At 31.5% G+C, this 23,394-nt stretch overlaps 1 protein-coding gene across 2 annotated transcripts in view; it reads left to right on the forward strand.

Annotated features, from left to right (window-relative positions):
- Positions 1-23,394, forward strand: part of wasla (WASP like actin nucleation promoting factor a) — a 34,964-nt gene continuing 11,570 nt past the window's right edge. Inside the window, exons 1-6 of one of the 2 annotated variants that reach the window (XM_051099377.1) lie at positions 1-411; positions 9,757-9,891; positions 9,977-10,063; positions 10,251-10,347; positions 15,943-15,966; positions 21,974-22,148. In XM_051099377.1, the coding sequence (XP_050955334.1) occupies positions 307-411; positions 9,757-9,891; positions 9,977-10,063; positions 10,251-10,347; positions 15,943-15,966; positions 21,974-22,148 (623 nt within the window). In that variant the 5' untranslated portion in view covers positions 1-306. The remainder of the gene's footprint in view (positions 412-9,756; positions 9,892-9,976; positions 10,064-10,250; positions 10,348-15,942; positions 15,967-21,973; positions 22,149-23,394) is intronic. The other variant, XM_051099378.1, reaches the window with a different exon arrangement.

Genomic DNA, 23,394 nt, shown 5'->3' on the forward strand with positions numbered 1-23,394 from the left:
GCGCCTTGAACTCTGCCGTCCTGCTGCCATGTTGGATTGAAGGATCGTTATTGCTTTAGGAGTTCGGGATGAAAGTTTATATTATGCAGTCTGTCAAAAGTGGACGAGTTAAAGGATAAATAACCCACAGGAGTTAACGAGTCGCATCTGCATCGCCCGCGCACTGAGGATAACACTACGTCGGCTTTACTTGTATGCGGAATTCCTTACGGGATGAACGGAGCGCAGGCCATGTTGATCTGTGATTGCACATAAAATAATCTAATACGAGACAAACGCTCAAGTTCATCCGCCTCATCCGTCAACATGAGCGGCCACCCGCCCCAGAGGAGGGTGGCAAACGTGGGCTCTCTGCTTCTCACCCCGCAGGAGAACGAGTGTCTGTTCAACTACCTGGGCAGGAAATGCATCGTAAGTTGTGTTTACTCTCACGGCCGATGTGTAGTCCGGTAACCGCAAGTTCAAATACAAACCGTCATGCTTTTCAAATATCCAGTGATGTGACGCAAACAAACGGCGGTAACTTCTGGCAAGGACGGTTGTGTTTTAACACGTTTGTGATGTCTGAACAAACATCCTCCTCACTGTCAAGGGAATGAGAGTCCAGTGATTGAAATTGGATGTTGCAGAATAAGCTATTCGTATGATTGTGAGTTGGTAATTATATATTCCGAGTGATTTCAGAGTAAATAGCAATAGGCCTTCTGCTTGAGTAAAGGCTTGGTCGACAAAACCTAGTGAGCTGCCTACGAAGACAGCATCATAAGTGCATTCTGAGTCAGCTAAATGATACACGTGCCGATGATGCTCAAATATGCTGTCTATGTAGGCAGCTAGTTTTTGAGTCACAGCTATCGAGGCTGCTGTCTCAGATGACCCACAAACTCCAAATGTGTCAGGTATCTATCTATCTATCTTGCATTTGTCCCTGTCTATCCTTCTAGCTGTCTATATGTGACCCTGCACCACAAAACCAGTCATTAGGGTCAGTTTTTTTAAAAGTGAGATTTATCTGAATAAGCTTTCCATTGATGTATGGTTTGTTTGGATATATAATAATTGGGTAAGATACAACTATTTGAAAATCTGGAATCTGAGGGTGCAAAGAAATCAAAATGTTGAGAAGAAAGTTGTCTAATTGAAGTTAAGTTGAAAACTTACAAATATCTTAATGTAAGATGATCTTTATTTTATATCCTAATGATTTTTGGCCTAAAAGAAAAATCTATCATTTTGACCCATACAATGTGTTTTTGGCTATTGCTACAAATACCCGTGCTACTTAAAGGAGAAGTCCACTTCCAAAACAAAGCTTCATGTATGATGTACTCACCCCCTTGTCATCCAAGATGTTCATGTCTTTCTTTAAGTCGTAAAGACATTGTTTTTTGAAGAAAACATTTATGCATTTTTCTCCATATAGAGGGCTCATATGGTGCCCCGAGTTTGAACTTCCAAAATACAGTTTAAATGCGGCTTTAAATGGAAGAAGAGTCTTATTTAAAAAAATACAATTTAAATACTTTTTAATCTCAAATGGTCATCTTGCCTTTCTCTCCCTGAACTCTGTGTATTCTGGCTCAAGACAGTTAGGGTATGTTGAAAAACTTTGACCGTATTTTCTCCCTCAACTTCAAAAATCATTTCATAATCATCCTACATTGCTGCAGAAGTTCCAACCCAGTCTTTGCAAAGTGAACATGCAAAGAAGATCAAACACCCTTAACAAAAAAGGTAAAACAGTGATATAGGGTGATTTCGAAGTGGAGGGAGAACATGAGATGGGAGTTTTTCGACATACAGGCAGAGTAAGATGAGACAAGTGTTTGGCATTAAAAAGTATATAAATTATATTATTTTTATTAAAATAACCAATCGTTATGCTAGATAAGACCCTTCTTTCTCAGCTGGGATTGTTGCATTTGGGATCGTTTGAAGCCACATCTAAACTGCATTTTGGAAGTTCAAAATCAGGGCTCCATAGCAGTCCATTATAGGCAGAAAAATGCTGAAATGTTTTCCTCAAAAAACATAATTTCTTTCTGACTGTTAATAAGCTTAATTATATTTAACAATCTAGAGCCCATCACCAATCGAATTTGCATTGAAAGGAAACTTTCAGTTTGTTGTCCCTGCTAAATTTAAAACATGTACAGCCCTAATTAAATTATATCTAATTTAGCTTTAAATTGTCCTGTACTGACCCATAGTTACAGTATTGCAAATGTCTGAATGTCTTTATTTGCATTATTAACCAAATATAAAACCAACCGACATTTATTTATGAAGTTATTCAATAATAATAATTTACAGAGAGAATTTTCAAGAGATAAAACAGTACATACACTAATCAATTTAAAGGGACAGTTCACCCAAAAATGAAAACTACTTTCATGATTTATTTACCTCATGATTTATTTTCCCTCAAGCCATCCTAGGTGTATATGACTTTCTTCTTTCAGACAAATACAATCGGACTTATATTAAAAAAAATATCCTGGCTCTTCCAAGCTTTATAATGACAGTGAAGGGGTGTTGAGATTTTGAAGTCAAATAAAGTGCATCCATCCATCAAAAAACATACTCCACACAGCTAAAGGGTTATTAAAGACTTGGTGAAGTGAATCAGTGCATGTATGTAAGAAAAATATCAATATTTACAACTTTATAAACCGTAATCTCTGCTAACAAAGCTTGGTTCTCGAGAGACTAGCATATGCTGCACCTACGACAATTAGCGGAAGCTAGAGATTACTGTTTATAAAGTTTTAAATATGGGTATTTTTCTTACACAAACACATCATTTAGCTTCAGAAGGCTTTTATTAACTTGCTGGAGCTGTGTGGAGCACTTTTATGATGGATGGATGCACTTTATTGGACTTCAAAGTCTCAACACCCATTCACTGGCATTATAAAGCTTGGAGAAGCCAGGGCTTCCGATTGTATTCGTCTGAAAGAAGAAACTCGTATACACCTAGGATGGCTCAGGGGTGAGTAAATCATAGGATAATTTTCATAATTTTCATAATTTTTTTTTTTTTTGGTGAACTATCCCTTAAAATATCCAAAAGTGTCCAAAGGGCCACTGTATGTTTCGAATGAATAAAATGTACCCTGTTTGTTCTTGTTAGAAATTTCCTGTACCTTGCCCTACAAGGAAGCATTTGTTAGAAAGGTTTCCTTATTTTAGCAAAATCCCTTTTGCAGCACGTTCAGGGGCTGAGTCACATTTTAAGCAAGCCATAGTACATTTTTGATGCATCAACAAGATGTTTTTTGATAGTAATATGCTTGGATTGTTCAAAAAGGCGATTTTCAAAAAAAATCTGACAAGAAATTGAGTTAAAATCAGAGATTGTGGGCTGTTGAAATGGATAAAGGAAGGAATAAGCTTGGCAAAGAAACATCTAGTGTTTCTTTTATGCATTTTGCATGAAATCTGATTCACAAATATGGCATTCTTTCCCATCGGAGCTACTTAAGTTGCTCGTCCATGTCTAGGTGGACACGAGCAGTGTCAGTCCAGGAACGGCAGCCAAGAGCCGGGCCATAAAGTGGGCTTTCACAGGGAATGACTAAATATGAGACACGTCGTTTAGGGCCAAGATCCAGCAGTCATGGGTTCATTCATCACTGTGTCCCGAACCGGCACCGAAAAACCGAGGGCAGAGGGTGGACGGAGTCCAAATCGCACAATAGTGAGAATAGAGAGATGGAGAGAGGGGAGAAGAAGATAGGGGTTGGGGGTGGGTTGTGCGTGATCAGCAGTCTTTGAGAACAGGAAGTGAACTGATCTGCCTCCTTTCCATGGAGATTTGAGCTCTAATGAATAGAGCTGCTGAGCAAGTACTGATCCCGAATCAGGTTTCCAAGCAAACTCAGACACAAAGTCATGATCCCTGTGAAATGTATGTCTTTAATGCGCATTTACGTTCTTGGCAACGACTTTAGCAGACAGGAATGCCGTACGGATGCAGTTAACTAGAAAAGCCTGGCAAATATCCATCAGTCGCCTCTTTGGGATGTTGCGTTCAGTGTTTGTTGAGTGCAAACCCAGCCGATCGATCAAACGTATAGGTTTACATATCAATTTGAGCGTGTTTGGCCGTTTTGAATGCGATGTGTATGTTGTTTATATCATGTGGAAACACGACTCTTTCTTGAACTAGCTGAACTCTGAATATGGTAGTTGAAGATTTGGAGATGTCCTTGAATCACTCAGCCCACCAAGAGAATGAGTGCTCGTATTTAAATGCTGAATGTGCAGTCTAGAGCATGAGGAAGCAGTTTTTCATCAAAAGAAATGAAGGGAAGTCTTGTTTCATTGATGCTGCTGTTACTGACGTGGCAGGATCGCAATGAGTGGAGTCGTTATCCAGAATTAGTTTTTTCGGCCTGTTTCTGAATTAAAAAGTAATTGCACATCTGCAATTATTCACTCATTTTTATGAAGTATTTGCATGTGCAATTAGTTTAGTTGTTTGTTGAATTACCTTTTTTAGATTAATGCATTTATAGAATAAATTAACAAGAATAAATTCAATAACTGAATAGACTTTATTGGTGAATGTCTATTATTTCTGTAGATAATTAGGTTATTTTTAATTGATTTGTTGGAGAAATAATTAGTTAATCAATTGATTAAATGCCAGACTTTATAAAATGTTTTATTTATAATTTTTTAATCAGTGAGGTTTTTCTTCAATCAGGTCATTTTTAATCATTAATTTTCAATCATTTAATTACTTTTAAGAACCTTATTGCTTTACATGATTACCAATTGATAATTTTTTTTTATTTCAATCACTTAATCTAATTACTTCTGTTTTAAAAAACTTATGTATTTATTTGCTTATCAATTCATTAATTTTATTAGCCATTTAAAACTTCAAGCAATGAATTAGAATAGTTTTGAGAAACATGTATCCAACTGATTAATCCACTTTTGTTAATACGTTCATCTGCTTATTTTTGTTAATCAAATTGCTTTTGATAATTATCTAAGTCAATTCAAAGTTTATAAATGTGTTATAATCTCTTAAACTGTGCAGTATTTATTTTAATCTGATTACTATAGAGAATATTTATATTTAATTATATATGTATGTATATTTCTTTTTTTCTTTCTTTCTTTCTTTCTTTCCTTTTTTTTTTTTTTTTTTTTTTTGGTAATTCAATAAAATATTATAAATTAATTATGACTTTTGCCAAATAAGTTATCGAACCATTGGATTAAGTTGAAGTAATTTAATTACAAATTCCGCAATTCTTTTGAAATTATTTTAATAATTAATTAATCTGCTGGTTTCAGTTGGTCATTTGATACTATGTTTATAATTTTTCTGTTAATCAGAATTCTTTTGATAATTGCTTTACGGTTGTCACTAACAATAGCTTTGCTAATCGAGTAATCTGTCAATTATTCTGACGATTAATCGAGTAGTCGGATCATTCTAATAATCTTTTTTTTCTTTCAGATAATTTTTTTAGGTTATAAAAACAATTAGTTTTTTAGCTGCAAAACAATTAGTTGATTCAAAATAAAATTTTGTTTACATACTATATGTGTGTGTACTGTGTATATTTATTATGTGTATATATAAATACACACACACATACATATATATATATATATATATATATATATATATATATATATATATATATATATATATATATATATATCCATATATATATATATATATATATATATATATATATATATATATATATATATATATATATATATATATATATATATATGGATTTTTTGTTTTTTATTTTTATGCTAAATATTTATATGCAAAATTTTTACATTATTGTATATTATACATTATTTACAAGTGTTTACATACAAATATTTTTTCTAAATATGCATATGTATGTGTATTTATATAGACATAAATATACACAGCGTACACACATATATTAGTGTGTAAGCATACACTTATTTTTGAATTACTTATTTTGAATCGAAACAATAATTAGGCTAGTTCAAGAAAAAAGTGTCAAAAGCAAGTAATCATTTGGTTTTATTGAACGAAACTGTTAAAATACATAATGTATTCTGAAAAGCAGAGCTAACATACATTACGCATTATAACAAATGACTGCGAGGACACCAACGACCTGACGATTGTTTTACAGTTTACTGCACGATTTAATCCTTGTTTGATATTGGCTAACTAACGTTTAATTCAAATGTCTACTTAATCCTTAATATTTAGCCTTTTCTTTATGACAGAAATGCTACAGCCACCATCATTTTTTGATTATGTGGACATCAAAAATAAAAAACTTTTATTTTACAATCGCGACACATGCACGTTACCTACACGCTTAAAAATAATTAAGCACATATATTAAACCTACCTTGTACCACTACTGGTATTTTGCCAGTTACTCAACATGGCTAAAATGCAGTTGAGTGTTATTTAAAAGGAATCGTGACAGCCCTAAATTCTTTTAGCTGTAGATTTGTTTCTTCAATTGTTCAGTGTTGTTGCAGTCCCACTGGCATGCGGTTTCTTAAGTTATTGCTTAATGAAAACTTTATAGGCTAGTATTGATCAGAGACTTCATTAAAATCTTTTTTGTTCAATGGCCTGTGGTAGCATTGAATGCTTTCATCAAATGTTCCTGTCTAAAGTGCCGGACAAGGTTTCTTTGGTCTCCTGTAATTGCTCAGCATAAGCCTGTATGTGTGTGAATGTGTGTGTTACTTGTCCATGGAAAATATTTCATCTTCTGTGAGATCTTGGCTGTCCTCCCTATGACAGTATTGCCAAGACACTGGCCTATTTTTCCTTTCGGTAACCCGTGTCCTGAAAAAGTGTTCGAAACGCTGCTTTTGGTCATGTGCATGGAACGCAGACACTCTTCGAGTAAGAGTCCCTATGGAGAGAGAATAAAATGCCCCATCAAGTGTGTCTCCACGTACTTGGCTGCAGTTTAAATTACAGCAGTATTTGATATCTGCAGTGGCCAGTGTGTGCAGCAAACAACATCATGCAGTATTCATACACTGATTTCTCTGACGTTTTTTTTTTTTTTTATGTTTACAGTTTCTGTGTGATATTAATATGCAGCTCTGTTCAAAATGCAGCTCTGATATATGGACTTAAATGATTAGTTCAGTTTCAGGATGAAAATTTCCTGATAATTTACTTACATGTATATGTCTTGTCTTTCTTTCTTTAGTTGCAAAGAAATTAAGGTTTTTGAGGAAAACATTTCAGGATTTTTCTCCATATAATGAACTTAAATGGGGATCAACGTGTTGAAAGTCCAAATTGCAGTTTCAATGCAGCTTCAAAGGGCTCTGCATGATCCCAGCCAAGGAATAAGGGCAGGGCCCTATGAAATTATTTTTTCCCTAATTCCGTTTTATTTTTTTCTAAATTCCGTTTTTTTTTCTTGTTTTATTTTTTCTCAACTCCTTTTTAATGGTTAAATTAAATTTTATTAATCAAAGAGCATGTTTTCATTGCAGTATTAAGATGCAAATTATATTTTCTGATAGGTATAATGTCCCTTTCCTAAACAGCCTTTTCTTAAAGTGGCAGATTCCCCAATATTACAGGGTGGACAACCACTCAAAGGACATGGACAAACTCTTCTTTTTTATTAAATAAAAATATTGTTTTTATTACCAAATGATCTCTTTTATTTAACAAAATATTCAAATTTAATGAGCAGTGCATGGGACAAGTAATGAATTAAAATCATTAAACTTATACAGTTTCACATCAATTTAATAGGTTTAACAAAAATGACATGTTTAGGGCCCTATGAAATGTTTTTATTGTTATCAAATTCTGTGTTTTAGCATGTCTAATTATTTGAATGCTTACTTAATTTATTCAAATTTATTCTTAAAATAGCCTTATGTAAGTTTTTTTTACCCTCAAACTCTGTGTTGTTTAAAATGTTCTGGTTATCAAATGAAGGCATAAAACATTAATTTCATTTATCTTTTAATTATTGAAAATTAAGCAAACTTTTTTTTTTTGGCAAACAAAGGAGAATTTACTATTAAAATTAGAACATGGAAGAAATGTTGTGTGATTGTACCCTAAAAAATAATGTTTGTTTCATTTTAGTAGTAGTAGTAGTAAAATATATCTGACACTATTTTTGTTTGCCAGGTCTACCTTTACATTTCTGTGTGTGTATGATATAATGCTAGGTTTCCTTCCTGGAATGGTCAAATGCTCATGAAGTGACTCTCAGCAGATATTGTTCATGTATTTATGTCCTCATTTAGTAAGATTACAGACGCTGAAATCACAGCGAGTAAACAAAACCGCTCGTCTGCTCCATTCATTAAAACAGAGACACACAGAATGGTTAAATGGTATTTTTGCAGCGTAATATTTATAGATACTAGTCCAAATTGTGGTTTGATTTAAGTGTAGTGACCTACTTTGATTAATTCATTCAAACTTCATTCAAACAAATTCCGTGACATTCCGCGTTATTCAGTAAATTCCGTTTTTATGACTGGATTCCATTTTTCTTTCCACGTTTTCCACATCGTGAAAAATCATAGGGCCCTAAATAAGGGTCTTATCTAGTGAAACGATCACACATTTTCTAAAAACAAACAAACACAAATGCTCATCTTGCACTAGCCCAACTTCACGCATTACGTAGTCACGTTGGAGCACCAGTGTGACTGACCCGATCAGCATGTTTGTGTTTGAGCTGAGGGGAGCCTTAAAGGTTTCTACGTGTTTTTGCAGCGTTGAGTAATGAATCACAGACATATCCCATGAATCCTTTCATAAACTAAGTGTAGAGAGAGTGTAAATAAGAGATTGATTGTGCAGTGTAGAGAGTTTTGTTGATTATAATAGAACTTTGTGAGATTGCGATGAACTAAGATATGTGACAGCTTTTAATGATTTTTAAGGGAGTTTATAAATGAGATATTGACTTAATACAACAGTTAAATAAACAGAAAGTTAATATTAAATTACTTAAATTGTCAGACTATCACACTATTACCTGATTTTGCTGTATTTTGTCGTCAAAAATACTTTGAAACAAATCACACCTAAGCCGCTGCGTATCTCCGTTCAAACACAGCGTTTCGTTTATGAATGAACGTGTGTTTTTAAATGAATCTAGATTATTCAATTTCTCGTTCATAAAGACAGTTACTTGATTTATTCCTGAATAAATCAGCCATTTGAATGAATCAAATGAATGAATGATTCAGTAATTAAATCAGTGACTTGCCGCCTGCTACTGACAGTTTTAGTTCAGTTATTTTTAAATCATTTAATATTTCTATATTCAAAATTTTATATTTAAAACATTAATCTCAACGTGAATTTATAAATTTGACTGCACTCATGCCACCTCTGAGCTGCATTAAACATGAAAATGCACCTACAAGCCACTTTTGTGTTCTTCTGTGCCACCTCTGTAGTACAAATTAATTTTGTTAATATTGATTTAATTTGATTGGTAACCTTATTTTTATTCTACTTGTTCTTATTCTGTTGTTTTAATTAGAGATTTTAAAAAGCTTCTAAAGTATAATTTTTTTAAAAATTTGACAAAAGATGACATACCTTTTAAATAAAGTTAGAAAAATGCCATTACAAAGGTGAAAACAAAATTATTGGAAGTTAGCTAATCCTTTAATGAATTACCGAAAAACAATGTTTTCTCTTAATTTTAGGATGATTGATAATTGTGTAGGTTGTTTGTTTCATTAAGTTCTTGATTGTTTATCTATTTGCAGACCTTGTGCTCAGCAGTGGTCCAGGTGTACGGGGCGGACAGGGGCTCGTCCTGGATCAAGAGGTGCTGCGGTGTGGCGTGTTTGGTGAAAGACAACCCTCAGAGGTCTTATTTTATCCGTGTCTTTGATATCAAGGTGAGCTCTCTGAGATCAAATAAACTGCAAAGATATCAGATCTGAGACCTAGCCTATTAAAATATCTCGTTTCTCGTTTTTGCAGGATGGAAAAACAAAGTTTGAGCAGGAGCTCTACAATAATTTTACGATCAATAGTTCGAGAGCCTACTTCATTACCTTCGCAGGAGATGTGAGTTTTTTTCCTTTAGTATTTCACATTGTTGACCATGAAGAAAGCAAATAGATACTAACCGGAGACGTTCTGTTGAAAAGTTTGTTTGGCTAGTCACTTTCTTGTCGTTCTTGTAAAACCGCTTTTAGCATTAGTGAGGATGTGATCTGGCTTTTTTGGTCATATGGTGTGTTTTGCGCTTTAGTCTTGTCAGATGGGCCTCAACTTTGCCAGTGAAGAGGAAGCCAAACGATTTCGGAGTGCACTCAACGAACTGCTCAACAGACGACAGAGGAAAACTGGTAAATGTGCTGGTTTTGATTTCGTTTCTCTCTTTTGAAGGAGTGATAGTTCACCAAAAGTTAAAATTATGGGATTAATTATTTACTCACCCATATGTGGTTCCAAATCCAATCCATATGACTTCCTTTTTTGCTCTCAATTCAGTTGTATTTTTTTGGTGAACTATTTCACTCCTGACTAACATACTTTACGTTCAGTAGTAATCAAAAATGTCTAAAACCTATTTTTTTCTCTCAAATCTGTGTTTTTCATAATAGTTCACCCAAAAATGAGAATTGTAATTATTTACTCATCCTCATTACGATCCGTAGTACATAATTTGTATGACTTTCTGCGCACAATTGTATGTTGTTTAGTTAAATTGATTTTGACTATATAGCAATAAATAAGCATACAAACTAAAGGTTGACTGATTAATTATTTATGCTGATTAATCGGCACTGATAGTTGATTCCTGGAACTGTCGGTTATTGGCAAAATCCATAATGATATTTTTCTGGGTTGCTGTAGATGTATGTATGTTTTTGCAGATAATTGGTAGCTCCAGTCATCAACTATCGGTGCAGATTAATCGACATAACCAATCAATCATTTGACCCCTAGTGTGTTAGTTTCAACATTTACTAATAGGTTTTTACATTTTAAAGTTGCATCTGTTAACATTAGTTAATAAACTATCAGACAGTATGGTCCAACCTAGCAGTATCAGTAAAAATCCGCTATCGGTCGACCTCTACCCACCTTGTTTTTCAACGCAGAAGTAAGCTGTTTTCTGCTAATGTGTTAGACTTCTGGTTCATAAGCTGCCATAGGGAAATTTAAGAGAAGAATAACAAAGTGCAGTAAACGGTAAAACTGTTTGCACTACAAACCATTGTGCTCAAGATTAAGATAACACATTAAAATAATATGGTAAGACACACCAGTTTGCAGTATATATGCAGCTAAAAACAGCTGGAAATGGATGAGACCGGAAGCCAGACACATTTAATTTAAAAATGGGGAAAATTGCTCTTATGGAAAAAATAAGGTGGATAACACTCTAATAAAAAACAATACTTCTGCTGCAACCCAGAAAAGGTATCAGCATGGATTTTTTTCAATAACCAGTAGTTCCAGTAATCAACTATCAGTGCTGATTAATTGGCAAAACCGATCAATCTGTCAACCTCTAGTTTGTTAATTTTTACATATTCTTGTTGATTGCATCTGTTAACATTAGTTAATAAACTAAAATGGATCAATGTAGAATAATATTTAATGGTAATATTTTGAATTGCAGTTTTTTTTTTTTTTTGTAATAAGTTCCATTTTATTTTTCATTCAGTATCTGTTTTAAAGGGGTCATCGGATGCCCATTTTCCAAACGTTGATAAGATTCTTTACTGTCTTAATTAAGTCTATATGTAAGTCTTACATATTTTGTAATTTCTCAATGGTAGTGTAAAAAACACCCTTTTTACCCTGTCAAAATCAGCTCTGCACACAGCAACCCGTTTGGTTGCATGTCTCTTTAAATGCTAATGAGCTCTGCACACCCCGCCCCTCTCTTCTGTGGAGTGACGTGCAGTACTATTTACTTCAGCCGCATTTTGCCGCGAAACTTGCTAACTAGCACATTATTATGAAAGGCGATATGCAAAGAATCATAAAAACCACTTATACTCACTACTTCTGTAAGTGAACCTGCATCGCAAATGATTTGTGCGAACATAGACGCATTTAGGTAGATCGAGGGCGCATTTCCTTCAAAAACAAATGAATCCACTGCGTCTTTACATCCAACAACAGAGTACCTTAATCGCTTAGGAGACATTTCTTGTCTACCCCTGCTCTAGCGTTGAAACAATGGCGGACTGTTTACAGCTCATTTGGGGCGGGTCTAAGGTAAGACGATCGTGCCAATCAACTATCGTGTGAGGGGCCTGTGCAGAACTACCTAATTCTGCCAAGAATCTGAGAATGGCCTAATTTGAATTTAGATTAAAAAAAAAAGAAAAATGGTGGATTTTTATCGTTATTTTTATCACTATTGGTCGACCTCTGTAACACACTCTTACAAGGAACAATACTTCTGCAGTAACCCGGAAAAACTATCAGTATGGATTTTTGCAGATCATCAGTAGTTCCAGCAATATATCCAATATATCCCTATAACCACTCAAACAATTGACCTTTAGTGTGTCAATTTCAACATTTACTAATAGATTTTAAAATTTTAAAGTTGCATCTGTTAACATTAGTTAATGAACTTACTTTGATCAATGCATAGTTAATATTTAATATGAATATTTTTATTCTATTTTAAATGGTACTTTTTTTTTTTTTTTTTTTTCCCCAGAACAAAGTTCAGCACTGGTTTATTTTTCATTCAGTGTCTTTCGGTTGGTTGGTTATCGGCCGTAAATTTCAACCTAGGTAAAATCCACTATCGGTCGACCTCTATCCACCTTATTTTTCAATGTGAAAGTAAGCTGTTTTCTGGTAATGTGTTCGACTTCCGTCCATAAGCTGCCGTAGCGAAATAAAAGAAGAATAACGAAGTTCGGTAAATTGTTAAAAAATAAATAAGAATATCCAGCTACACATTACAACTCTTTTAAGTGTAATGAAAGTAGGGCTGTCACTAACGATTATTTTGGTAATAGAGTAATCAGTCGACTATTCTGACGATTAATCGAGTACTCGAGTCATTTTTGTGGTAATAAAAATAGACCCAAGCGATCAATAGACTCTAAAACGACTTGAACTATATATATAATGGCAATGAGGCAGTAGTAACAGGTTCAAATAAAATATCGAAAGCAATATGCTTTTACTGAACAAAAGAAATTATATAATGTAATAAAACAATATAATCATAACATATGTACGTTATGCATTATATCAAAAGCCAGCAGAGGGCGCCAACGGCCTGACGATTGTTTTTACACTTTACTGCATGATCTAATCCTTGTTTAATATTGACTAAATAGCATTTAATTCAAATGTCCACTTAATATTTAATATTTAAGGACTTCTTTATGGTAAAAATGCTGTAGCTACTGCCATTTCTTGAACATTAAGCATTAAAATTCAGCTTTAAGATGTCAAGAAAAAAGTGTCTTGTATGACCCTTTTTTTTTTTTTCTTTTAATCATGAAATAGTTTCATGTGATTAGTTAAAATCCATGCAGTCCAGTTCCTCTTGGCTTGGTCATAAGAATAGTGAGGGATGTTTCATCTGTGAATCGAACCTGTGACATTACAGTTCATGAACTGATTCAGACTTGATGAACAAAGACCTAAATTTGCCACACATATCTATGGTAATGCTACAGAATAATTAAAATAAAACTCGAAGCTTATAGAACATTATTATCATAATTTAGGGTTTGGGTTTGTAATGACTTGTGGAAGAGTTTGTCATTTTTGGGTGAACGTGTCCTTCAACACACTCATTTATTAAGCTCACGTTTTCTTGTTAACCTGTTATTTCCTGTTGCCGGCTGCTCATTCGCAGTTGTTTATCTCTCCCCATCTTTCCTCCTGTTCCTCTCAGTCTGTAGTTGTAATCTGTCGTAGTGTGGCAAGTGTGCTGGTTTTCTCTCCATAGGGTGTGTCGTAAAACCTTCACAGTGGGCCTTTTCTCCTCATGTCCCTCTTGTAAACGCAGCAGTCTCTCTCCTCACTTCCTGGCTGGGTTCCAGTACTTCCTGCTCTGTTTTGCATGCTGGGCTTTGAAGTTTAAGCTTCTCTCTGCACTAACTGACTTTTAAAGAGGCCCTGGTGCCTTATACGCCTCCTGTGTCTGCTTTGCCTGCCCTCTCTTTACATTTAATGTGGTTGAATTACGAACAAACATGTTGGATCACTTCTTGTGCAGTTTGATTACGTTTACGTACAGTGAATCGTTTGGTTATCTTGCTGTTGTTAAAGGTGAAGTGTGAAACTTGTTGCTATTAGTGGCACCAAATGGAATTTAAAATAGATTAATATTCTATTGATTTTACTCTTTTTATTGGAAAATACTTTTTTTTTTTTTTTTTTTTTTTTTTTTTTTCCCCCAGCAAGAAAGCATTAAAATGATCATAAAATACAGTAAAAACATATATAATGTTACTTAACATTTTTATTTCAAATAAATGCTGTTCTTTTGAGTTTTCCGTTCATCAAAGAATCCTGAAATCCTGAATTTCCACAAAAATACAAAGCAGCACAGCTGTTTCCAACATTGATGATAAATGTTTCTTGAGCATTAAATCAGCATATTGGATTGATTTCTGAATGATCGTGTGACACTGAAGACTGGAGTAATAATGCTGAGAATTCAGCTTTGATCACAGGAATAAATTACATTTAAACAATATTTTAAAATAAAATTTCGCTATATTGCTGTTTTCCTGTATTTTTGATTAAATAAAAGCAGACTTGATGCTTTGAAAAGCATGAATCTTTTTTATTGACCCCAAACTTTTGAATGATACTGAACTAAAAAATAAAAAATAATAAAACAAGTGATTAAATAATAAATTTATAATAAACAATATATAATGAGAAATAATTTATTTTATGATTTTTAAAAAATAGTTTATATTTAATATACATAAGTAATATATAAAATACGAAAATAATAAATTAAGAAATAAATAAATTAATATTAATTATATAAAATACTTTAAATATATAAAATATAATAAAAAACAATATATATTTTTTTATTTAAAAAAATAATAATAATATAAATAATAATAAAAATAAAATAAAATATAAATATTTGATACATTTATAAATATAGTAGTAAACATAAAAAGAAATATTGTTTTTTTTGTTTTATTTATTATTTAAAAAATATTTTATATATAATGTATAAAATACAAATCTGATAATAAACATAATAAAAAAACTGTATGTGTGTGTGTGTATATATATATATACACACACACACACACACGTTATTTTTATAAATATAAAAATTTTAAATGAAAATAAAAATTAACTCTTGTCATCTCAATGACAGTTCTCAAATTCATATTTTTCTCTCATACACAAATATTTTGTTTTTATTTTACAGTGTAAACTATATGTAAACTATATGTAAACTATATATATATATATATATATAGTTTACATATAGTTTACATATAGTTTACACTGTAAAATAAAAACAAAATATTTGTGTATGAGAGCTTTTAAAAATATGAATTTGCTGAGGAACTGTCATTGAGATGACAAGGAGTACATAAAGTATTTTAACATTTTCACAGTACCAAAATAGAATAACACTTCACCTTTAAGATCAAGGTTATAAGAATATTATCAGTTTTCATATGAACAAATGTTGGTGCTAAAAATATGGTAAAACGAAAAAAAAAATTGGTTAAGTAAACCCCAAATAAAAGCATTAATTTGTGGATGTTGTTGTCTTGAGAAAGGGCGCAGAGCTCAGGGCACCTCTGTTTACCATCTTCTTCCCTAACCTTTCCAAAACTAACGTAATTTAACCATTCCCTCTCCTCTGGGTGACCTACCGGCTCTTTTCCTCTCTGTTACTGACCTCACTAGTCTTTTAATTCGGCCTCCACGTTTTAACAATGTTAATTTTGTTTTTGCAGAGAAAAGGCGTGACCCACCAAATGGTATGTGTCCTGGTACTTACATTCACTCATGAATTTAAAGTGCTAATCAGTTTGTGTTTGCTGTTGTTGTTTTTTTCTAAATCCCCTTTTTGATAGAATGCACACATGTACATAATGTATCTTCCACAGAAATCAAAACCTATTCTTGTGTCGTCAGGCATGAGCGTGATTCACACAAACACGTATCTGCATTGTACATGACCTACATGAGAGTAGCGTTCAACCCCTGACTGGAAGCCTGAGGTCAATCTGTGCACTGGGAGCCATATGTATGCCACATGGATCATTCCATGCCACTGCACTGCTGCAGCTCTCTCCCATTCAATTACATCAAAGAGACCACGCTTCCACACTTATTTTAAAGAGTTTCTCATGGACGTTTATCAGGGTTGCACCGCTGGCTTGACATCCCTTAGAAGCTGTGGTTGCTAGTTACTAAATTATCTTGTTTGTTTCATCTCAGTAGCCTGCAACAGGATATTTTATTTTATTTTATTCTATTAGTATTTTATTTTATTTATTTATGTGTGGGGGAGGTGGGTTGTTTTTGTTTGTTTGTTTGTTTATTATATTTTCCAGAGTATTTCCTATTGAAGAAATAATTTGGGGCAGGGTGTATTTGAGGGCTCATCAATTATTATTTGTTTATTTTATTAGTAGTATTAACATTATTTTATTAATAAAGAACTGTCATTTTTATTAATATACCGTTATATTTTAAATATAATTTATTGTTATTATTATTATTATTATTATTATTATTATTATTATTATTATTATTGTTTTATTATTTTTTTTAAGGCTCATCAAATATTTTTTAATAATGATATCATGTATTATTATTATCAATATTATTATTATTATTATTATTATTATTATATTGCTGTTATTTTTGAAGGCTCATCATATATATATATATATATATATATATATATATATATATATATATATATATATATATATATATATATATATAATATTATATTACTGTAATTATAATTATAATAATGTCATTTTTATTAATATACTGTAATTGTTTCTATTTTTTATTATTATATTACTTTATTTGGATGTCTCATCAAATATTTTTTATATTATAATAATACTATAATTCATTAGTAATGTTATTTTTTTTAAGGGCTCATCAGTTATTATTTGTTTATCCACATATAATTATTTATATACTGTTATTTTTATTATTATTATTATTATTATTATTATTATTATTGTTATTAATATATTACTGTTTTTTTTTTTTTTTTTTTTGAGGGCTCATCAATTGTTTTTTGTTTATATGTATATATAATATTATTTATATGCTGTTATTTATATTATAAACGTTTATTATTATTATTATTATTATTATTACTACTACTACTGTTGTTTTTGGATGGCTCATCAAATATTAGTTGTGTATATTATTATATTGTTGTTTTTTTTATTATTATTATTATTATTATTATTATTATTATTATATTCCTGCTATTCTTTTATTGTCTTTTATTTTACAAACCACTGAACCAGGCTGATTTACTATTACTAGTGCTTGTTTTCTAATTATATATTTTTTAAATGTAGTGTTTTTATTTATGTAGTACTTTTGATAATTATTAGATTTAAATATGTTTTATATTCATATTTTTGTTGTAATAATAATAATTGTAAATATGTAACTTTTTATTTATTTTATTTAAAATAATTTAATAGTTTAATTACAAATACATAAAATAAAAGCTTAAGTTTAATTAAAATTGTGTACACCCATGCACCATCAAATATTTGGTTCATTTTCCTAAAAGAGAAAGACTGTACATTTAACACATTACTATAATTTTGATTTCTTGTGGTAATTAAATGTGAACTCTAATAATCCTGACCACTCCCCACGCCTACCATTGGTTGACCAAACAGATAGCCCCGCCCTCAAACTCACATTATTAGTTCAGCCAGAGTTTCTGACACATCAGGAGCCTCAAACAAACAAACCAATGTTATGACAGCACCACAGTATTTACACTTTCCAAGGAATTCAGCCCTATTTTTTTTTTTTTTTTTTAAAGCATTACCAGCCAGTCAGAATAATTTCCAGTCTGAAATGTTATTATCTGTGACGTTAAGTCAACATATTTGTCCTAGATTTGTTACGGCAGCTCTGGAGGCCAATTCCTTTTTTTTTCCCTCAGTGCAATCTGTTCACATTTCAAAACCACATTCATAATTTACAGCAATTGTTCCAAGCATAATATGCCCCTGCTTGACAACACTATGAAAAATGAAGCTCTTCAAATCAGATTTATGTGACACGTCGTAGCGCTCTCAGTATTAGTGTTGTATAAGGTGTCCACCTGCAAAAAAAAAAAAAAAGCACACGTAATCTTTCTCCAGCACATTTCCTTTCCCTCCGCTTCCTCATTGTGTAACTAGATTGGTAGTTGATATCTATGTGAGCATGCTCAGTAATAGCCGCTTTATCTCTGATATAAAGGTGTCCACAGAAACACCTCAATTTAGCATTGATCAGTAGAGAAGCTAATCAGTGAAACATGAAGCCAAAAACACACTTGCTTGTGCTTTTATAAAAAGCATGTGGCTTTGCATGCAGTTGAAGAGTTGTAATGCTTACATCAAATTTCAGAGATTAAACTGGATTAGCAGTTCTTACGTAATATTCTGCATTTGTAATTTTTCAGGATTTGACTAGCATGAGTGGGATTGGTTTGGTTGACGGCCAAAGACTCACAAATGGTTTAAAGAGCGTCTCTGGAGGTTGCTTAGCTTGCTAGCTCCTCGCTACGCTGAAATTAGCTAGCTACCGTAGCTTCACGCCTTAATGCTGGGCCGCAGATGAGATGATGTTCTGCACGACTTTCTTGTCGGCCCCGTCCGAGGAGTTTTTAGAGAGCGTTTCGAGGCCAGATGGTAGATTGGTGCCCTTGCAGTGTTTGGTGTTGTCAGGGGATGAACTGAACGCGTCTTTACCTCAGCCTTGTTTCAGTGCGCTGCTGAAACTCGGCGGTGACAGAGCCTCCATCTCTACGGAGGACGTCCTCTCGGGAGGTGCTCTGGGTCACGGTGGAGGTCACGGGGAACTCGTGGCTCTCACCCAAGGTAGGGTTCAGCAGCTCTGCTGTGAGTCCTCACAATTGTAGTGAAGCGGTGAGCGTGTGTTTCAAAACTGGGACGTGGATGTGAGCAGAGAATCTCTTGGGTGTTTTCAGAAGGAGTGATGTTGGAGAAGTTTTGTGTAACTTTTTAAGGAGTTTGAAGGCCTTATTAGTTTTCGGTTAGCGTTAAGTTGTCAAGGCTCTTAGTTATTTGGCAGTTGTTTGTGACCCTGGACCACAAAACCAGTCATAAGGGTAAATGTTTTTTTTTTTTTTGACATGTATACATCATCTAAAAGCTGAATAAATAAGCTTTCCGTTGATGTATGGTTTGTTAGGATAGGACAATATTTTGAGATGCATGTATTTGAAAATCTGAAATCTGACAGTGCAAAAAAATCTAAATATTGAGAAAATCGTTGTCCAAATAAAGTTCTTAGCAATGCATATTACTAATCAAAAATTTGATGTATTTACAGTAAGAAATTTACAAAATATCTTCATGGAACATGATCTTTACTGAATATCCTAATGATATTTGGCATAAAAGAAAGATCAATCTTTTTGACCCATACAGTGTATTGTTGGCTATTGCTACAAATATATTTGTGCTACTTAAGACATTTTAGAATTGTTAGACTACATGAACAGAATTATTATTACTATTGCTCAGTGTTAGACATGGCGTGGTCTCTAGTCTTTTGGTCTGTAGCGTTTGAGATACAGTTGGACATTTTTGAAGGGGAAGCTGTTTTAAATTTATTTTATTTATTTATTTATTTTATTTATTTATTTATTTATTTATTAAACTGTAATTGGTGGGCAGTATTCCTCCATTTGGCGCAAAGAATTATTAGAATGCGTAAACTGTTGTTTATTATTATTATTATTATATTATTAAGTAATAAAAATGTTTAAACATTTTTATACATTTTTGATAAATGAACATTATTATTATTATTATTATTATTATTATTATTATTATTATTATTATTATTTATTAGTTGTTTAAACATTTAATTTATATTTTTTTCTAAATGAGCATAATAATAATAATAATAATAATTATTATTATTATTATTATTATTATTATTATTAAATAGTTTAAACCTTTTTTATATAAATTAACAATTGTTATCGTTATTAAGTAATAATAACGTTTAAACATTATTTATACATTTTTGATAAATGAACAGATTTATTATTATTATAATGTTGGAACATTTTTATATTTTTTAGAAATGAACAGTTGTTGTTATTTAATAATGTTGAAGCATTTTATTTATGTATTTATATATTTATTTATTTATTTATTTGTTTATTTTTGATACATAAACAGATTAAGTTAAAAGTAAAAGTAAATTGACACAATTATATTTTTTCAATTTACTGCATTTTACTTATACATTCTGATAAATGAACATTATTTATTGTTTATGTATTTAGTTATTTAATATTATTTAATTATAACATTTAAACTTTTTTTGTATATAACCATTTTTATGATACATTTTATGATACATATGATAATTTTTTGATACATGAACAGAACTTATTATTATTATTATTATTATTATTATTATTATTATTATTACGATTACTGAGAAAATATTATGTTTACACATTTTATTTATACATTTATACATTGTTTAAAAACTGAATATAATGCAAACAGGGTGATGGTAGTATTTATGAATTTTACTTTACTTAACTTTTATTATTACTTAACTATTAATATTATTATTATTATTAGTTTTATTATTATAAATGGCATTGCAAAAATGGCATAATAATAATAATAATAATAATAAAAAAAATAAAAATAGCTATGTATGCCATTATACTTTTATTATAATCATTATTTATTTGAATTATTAATATTGTTATTATTTATTTGGTTAATAACAATATTTCTATGTATGTGTTTTATTTGTACATTTTTATACCTAGTTATTTACTATTATTATTATTATTATTATTTAACAATAACTATGCACTTATACTTTTATATACATAAACAGAATTTTTGTCATGTTATTATTAATAATATTATTCATGCCATTGTTAAAAAAAAAAAAAAAAATGCATGAAATATAAACTTATGAGTGAATGGCTCTTAGCTAAAAAATGATTAAATAATGTAACCAAATGACGTTACTTTTCCTTTCTGCACACCGCAAATTAAAGGTGTTATGATGATAAATGTATTATTATGTATTAGTAATAATTTTTGACCTGTAGATTCAGACAGATGTCGTCCATGACTCTGTGTTCCAGATTGAACTCTCAGCCCGTCTAGAAAGCGACTGCTAAGTGATGCTTGTGGTTTTGGGGAAAGTCAGACACAAAGCCTGTTGTTCCAGCAGCGTTCCTTTCTATGAAAGCTGCTCTTCATCACCCACATTTTTGCTATGATGAGAATCATTATGACACGGTGTATGTCATGGTTCAGTTTCGCTTGTGGCCGTTTTGGTCAATGCTACATTTGCGTAATGCGGTCATGTTTATTTGAATGAAACAAATCTCATGCAATGTAGTTGAAATGAAGATCTTTTTCCCCTCATTTTACTACTGATGCTGAATAATTGAAACTGATTTTTTGTTTTAATCTTTGTTTTTGATACAAATTATGAGTATTATTATTACTACTATTATTATAATATTTGTTGTTCTTACCACACCAGCATCATCTGGACTTTGAATACATGAACTTTCAGGAATGTGTGTGATTCATTCATTGTGCCGCCCCCTCTTTGCTTACGCTGGACAGAATCAGCTGTTGTTGGCAACACAAACTCTCCGAGCTCTCGGCCCGAGACGACTCCTGTCACTCTCTCAGGGAAATGTGTGCAACAGGTTGGAGATTCTCACGCAGCAGCTAATAAATTTTGTCATGTGCCCAGGACCCACACTCCCGATGGCGACGGTGGACATCAAGAACCCCGAGATCAACAACAAACTCAATGTGACCCACATGAATAACATGGTGCACAGTGGCCTTAACAAGAAGGAAAAGAAGGTCAAGGGCAAGAGGAAGAAGTTGACTAAGGCTGACATCGGGACACCAAGCAACTTCCAGTGAGTATAGCAGTTTCAGTACTTCCTGTGTTGGCAGGAAGTGACATCAGTAATGCATATTTAAATGTTGTCATGTTGCTTTTGGATTTTTTTTTTTTTTTTTTTTTTTCGTTTCTGAGGCTTTAGTTTTTTTTCTCATGTCGTTTTCTGTCTGTATGCTCAAAAACAATCACTGCAACTTGTAGTATTTGTAGTGCTTTTAGTTTATATTCTATGCTTTTAACACTTTTTCCATTAAAAATGGCAAAACTTAAAAAAAAAAAAAAATTGAGAGAATTTTTGTACTTTTTTTATTTATTTATTTATTTATTTTAGGATTTCCCCTCTACCTTGGTACAGTTGTGGTGATCTCAGTCAAAAATGACTGCTTATAAATTTCTTATGCAATATTATTACCAAAAATAGAATTCAATCTTTTTATAAACTTATTTTTTAAAAGTTTTTTTTTTTTTTTTTTTTTTATTTAACTTATTTTTAAAAGAAATTGTTTGTCTTTTATTTATAGCCTTGATGCTATTTTTAGTTTCCATAAACAGTATACACTTAAACATTAACTTGTTGTCTTTAATTTAACTATTAATTTAAATTAGTATTAACTTCAAAATTATTTAAATGCTTATTTGTTTAATGTGCTATATTTGTTTCTATGAAACTTATACTTTTAAAGAAATGTAAAATTTAAGTTTAAAAATCCCCATTAAATTTTATTGTTGTTATTATTATTAGTAGTAGTAGTAGTACTTATTCTGTGGAAAATCCACATTAACTTAAAGAAATGTATTTATTTCTGTATTTATTTGTTAGCTTACATTTTTTTGTGCATTAATGTTATTAGTATTAATAATATTTTATGTATTTTATTTATTCTGTGAAAAATCCACATGAACTTTAACTTGAAAATGTTATTATATAAAAAAAAAGTTTACTTAAATTTATGCATTTATGGATTCATTACACTTGAAAATGTTTTTTTTTTTTTAGCCTTATTAGTATTATTATTTATTCTGTGGAAAATCCACATTAACTTAAACTTGAAAATGATATTAAATAAAAAATGTTTACTTAATTGTTTTAAGAAATGTATTTATTTCTGTATTTATTTGTTAGCTTAACATTTTTGTGCAATAATGTTATTAGTGGTAATATTATTTTATGTATTTTTTTTTATTCTGTGGAAAATCCACATCAACTTTAACTTGAAAATGTTATTACGTTAAAAAAAAAATACTTAAGAAATTTATGTATT

This window comes from Labeo rohita, chromosome 25 (assembly GCF_022985175.1).
Source record: "Labeo rohita strain BAU-BD-2019 chromosome 25, IGBB_LRoh.1.0, whole genome shotgun sequence".
Lineage (NCBI taxonomy): Eukaryota > Metazoa > Chordata > Actinopteri > Cypriniformes > Cyprinidae > Labeo > Labeo rohita.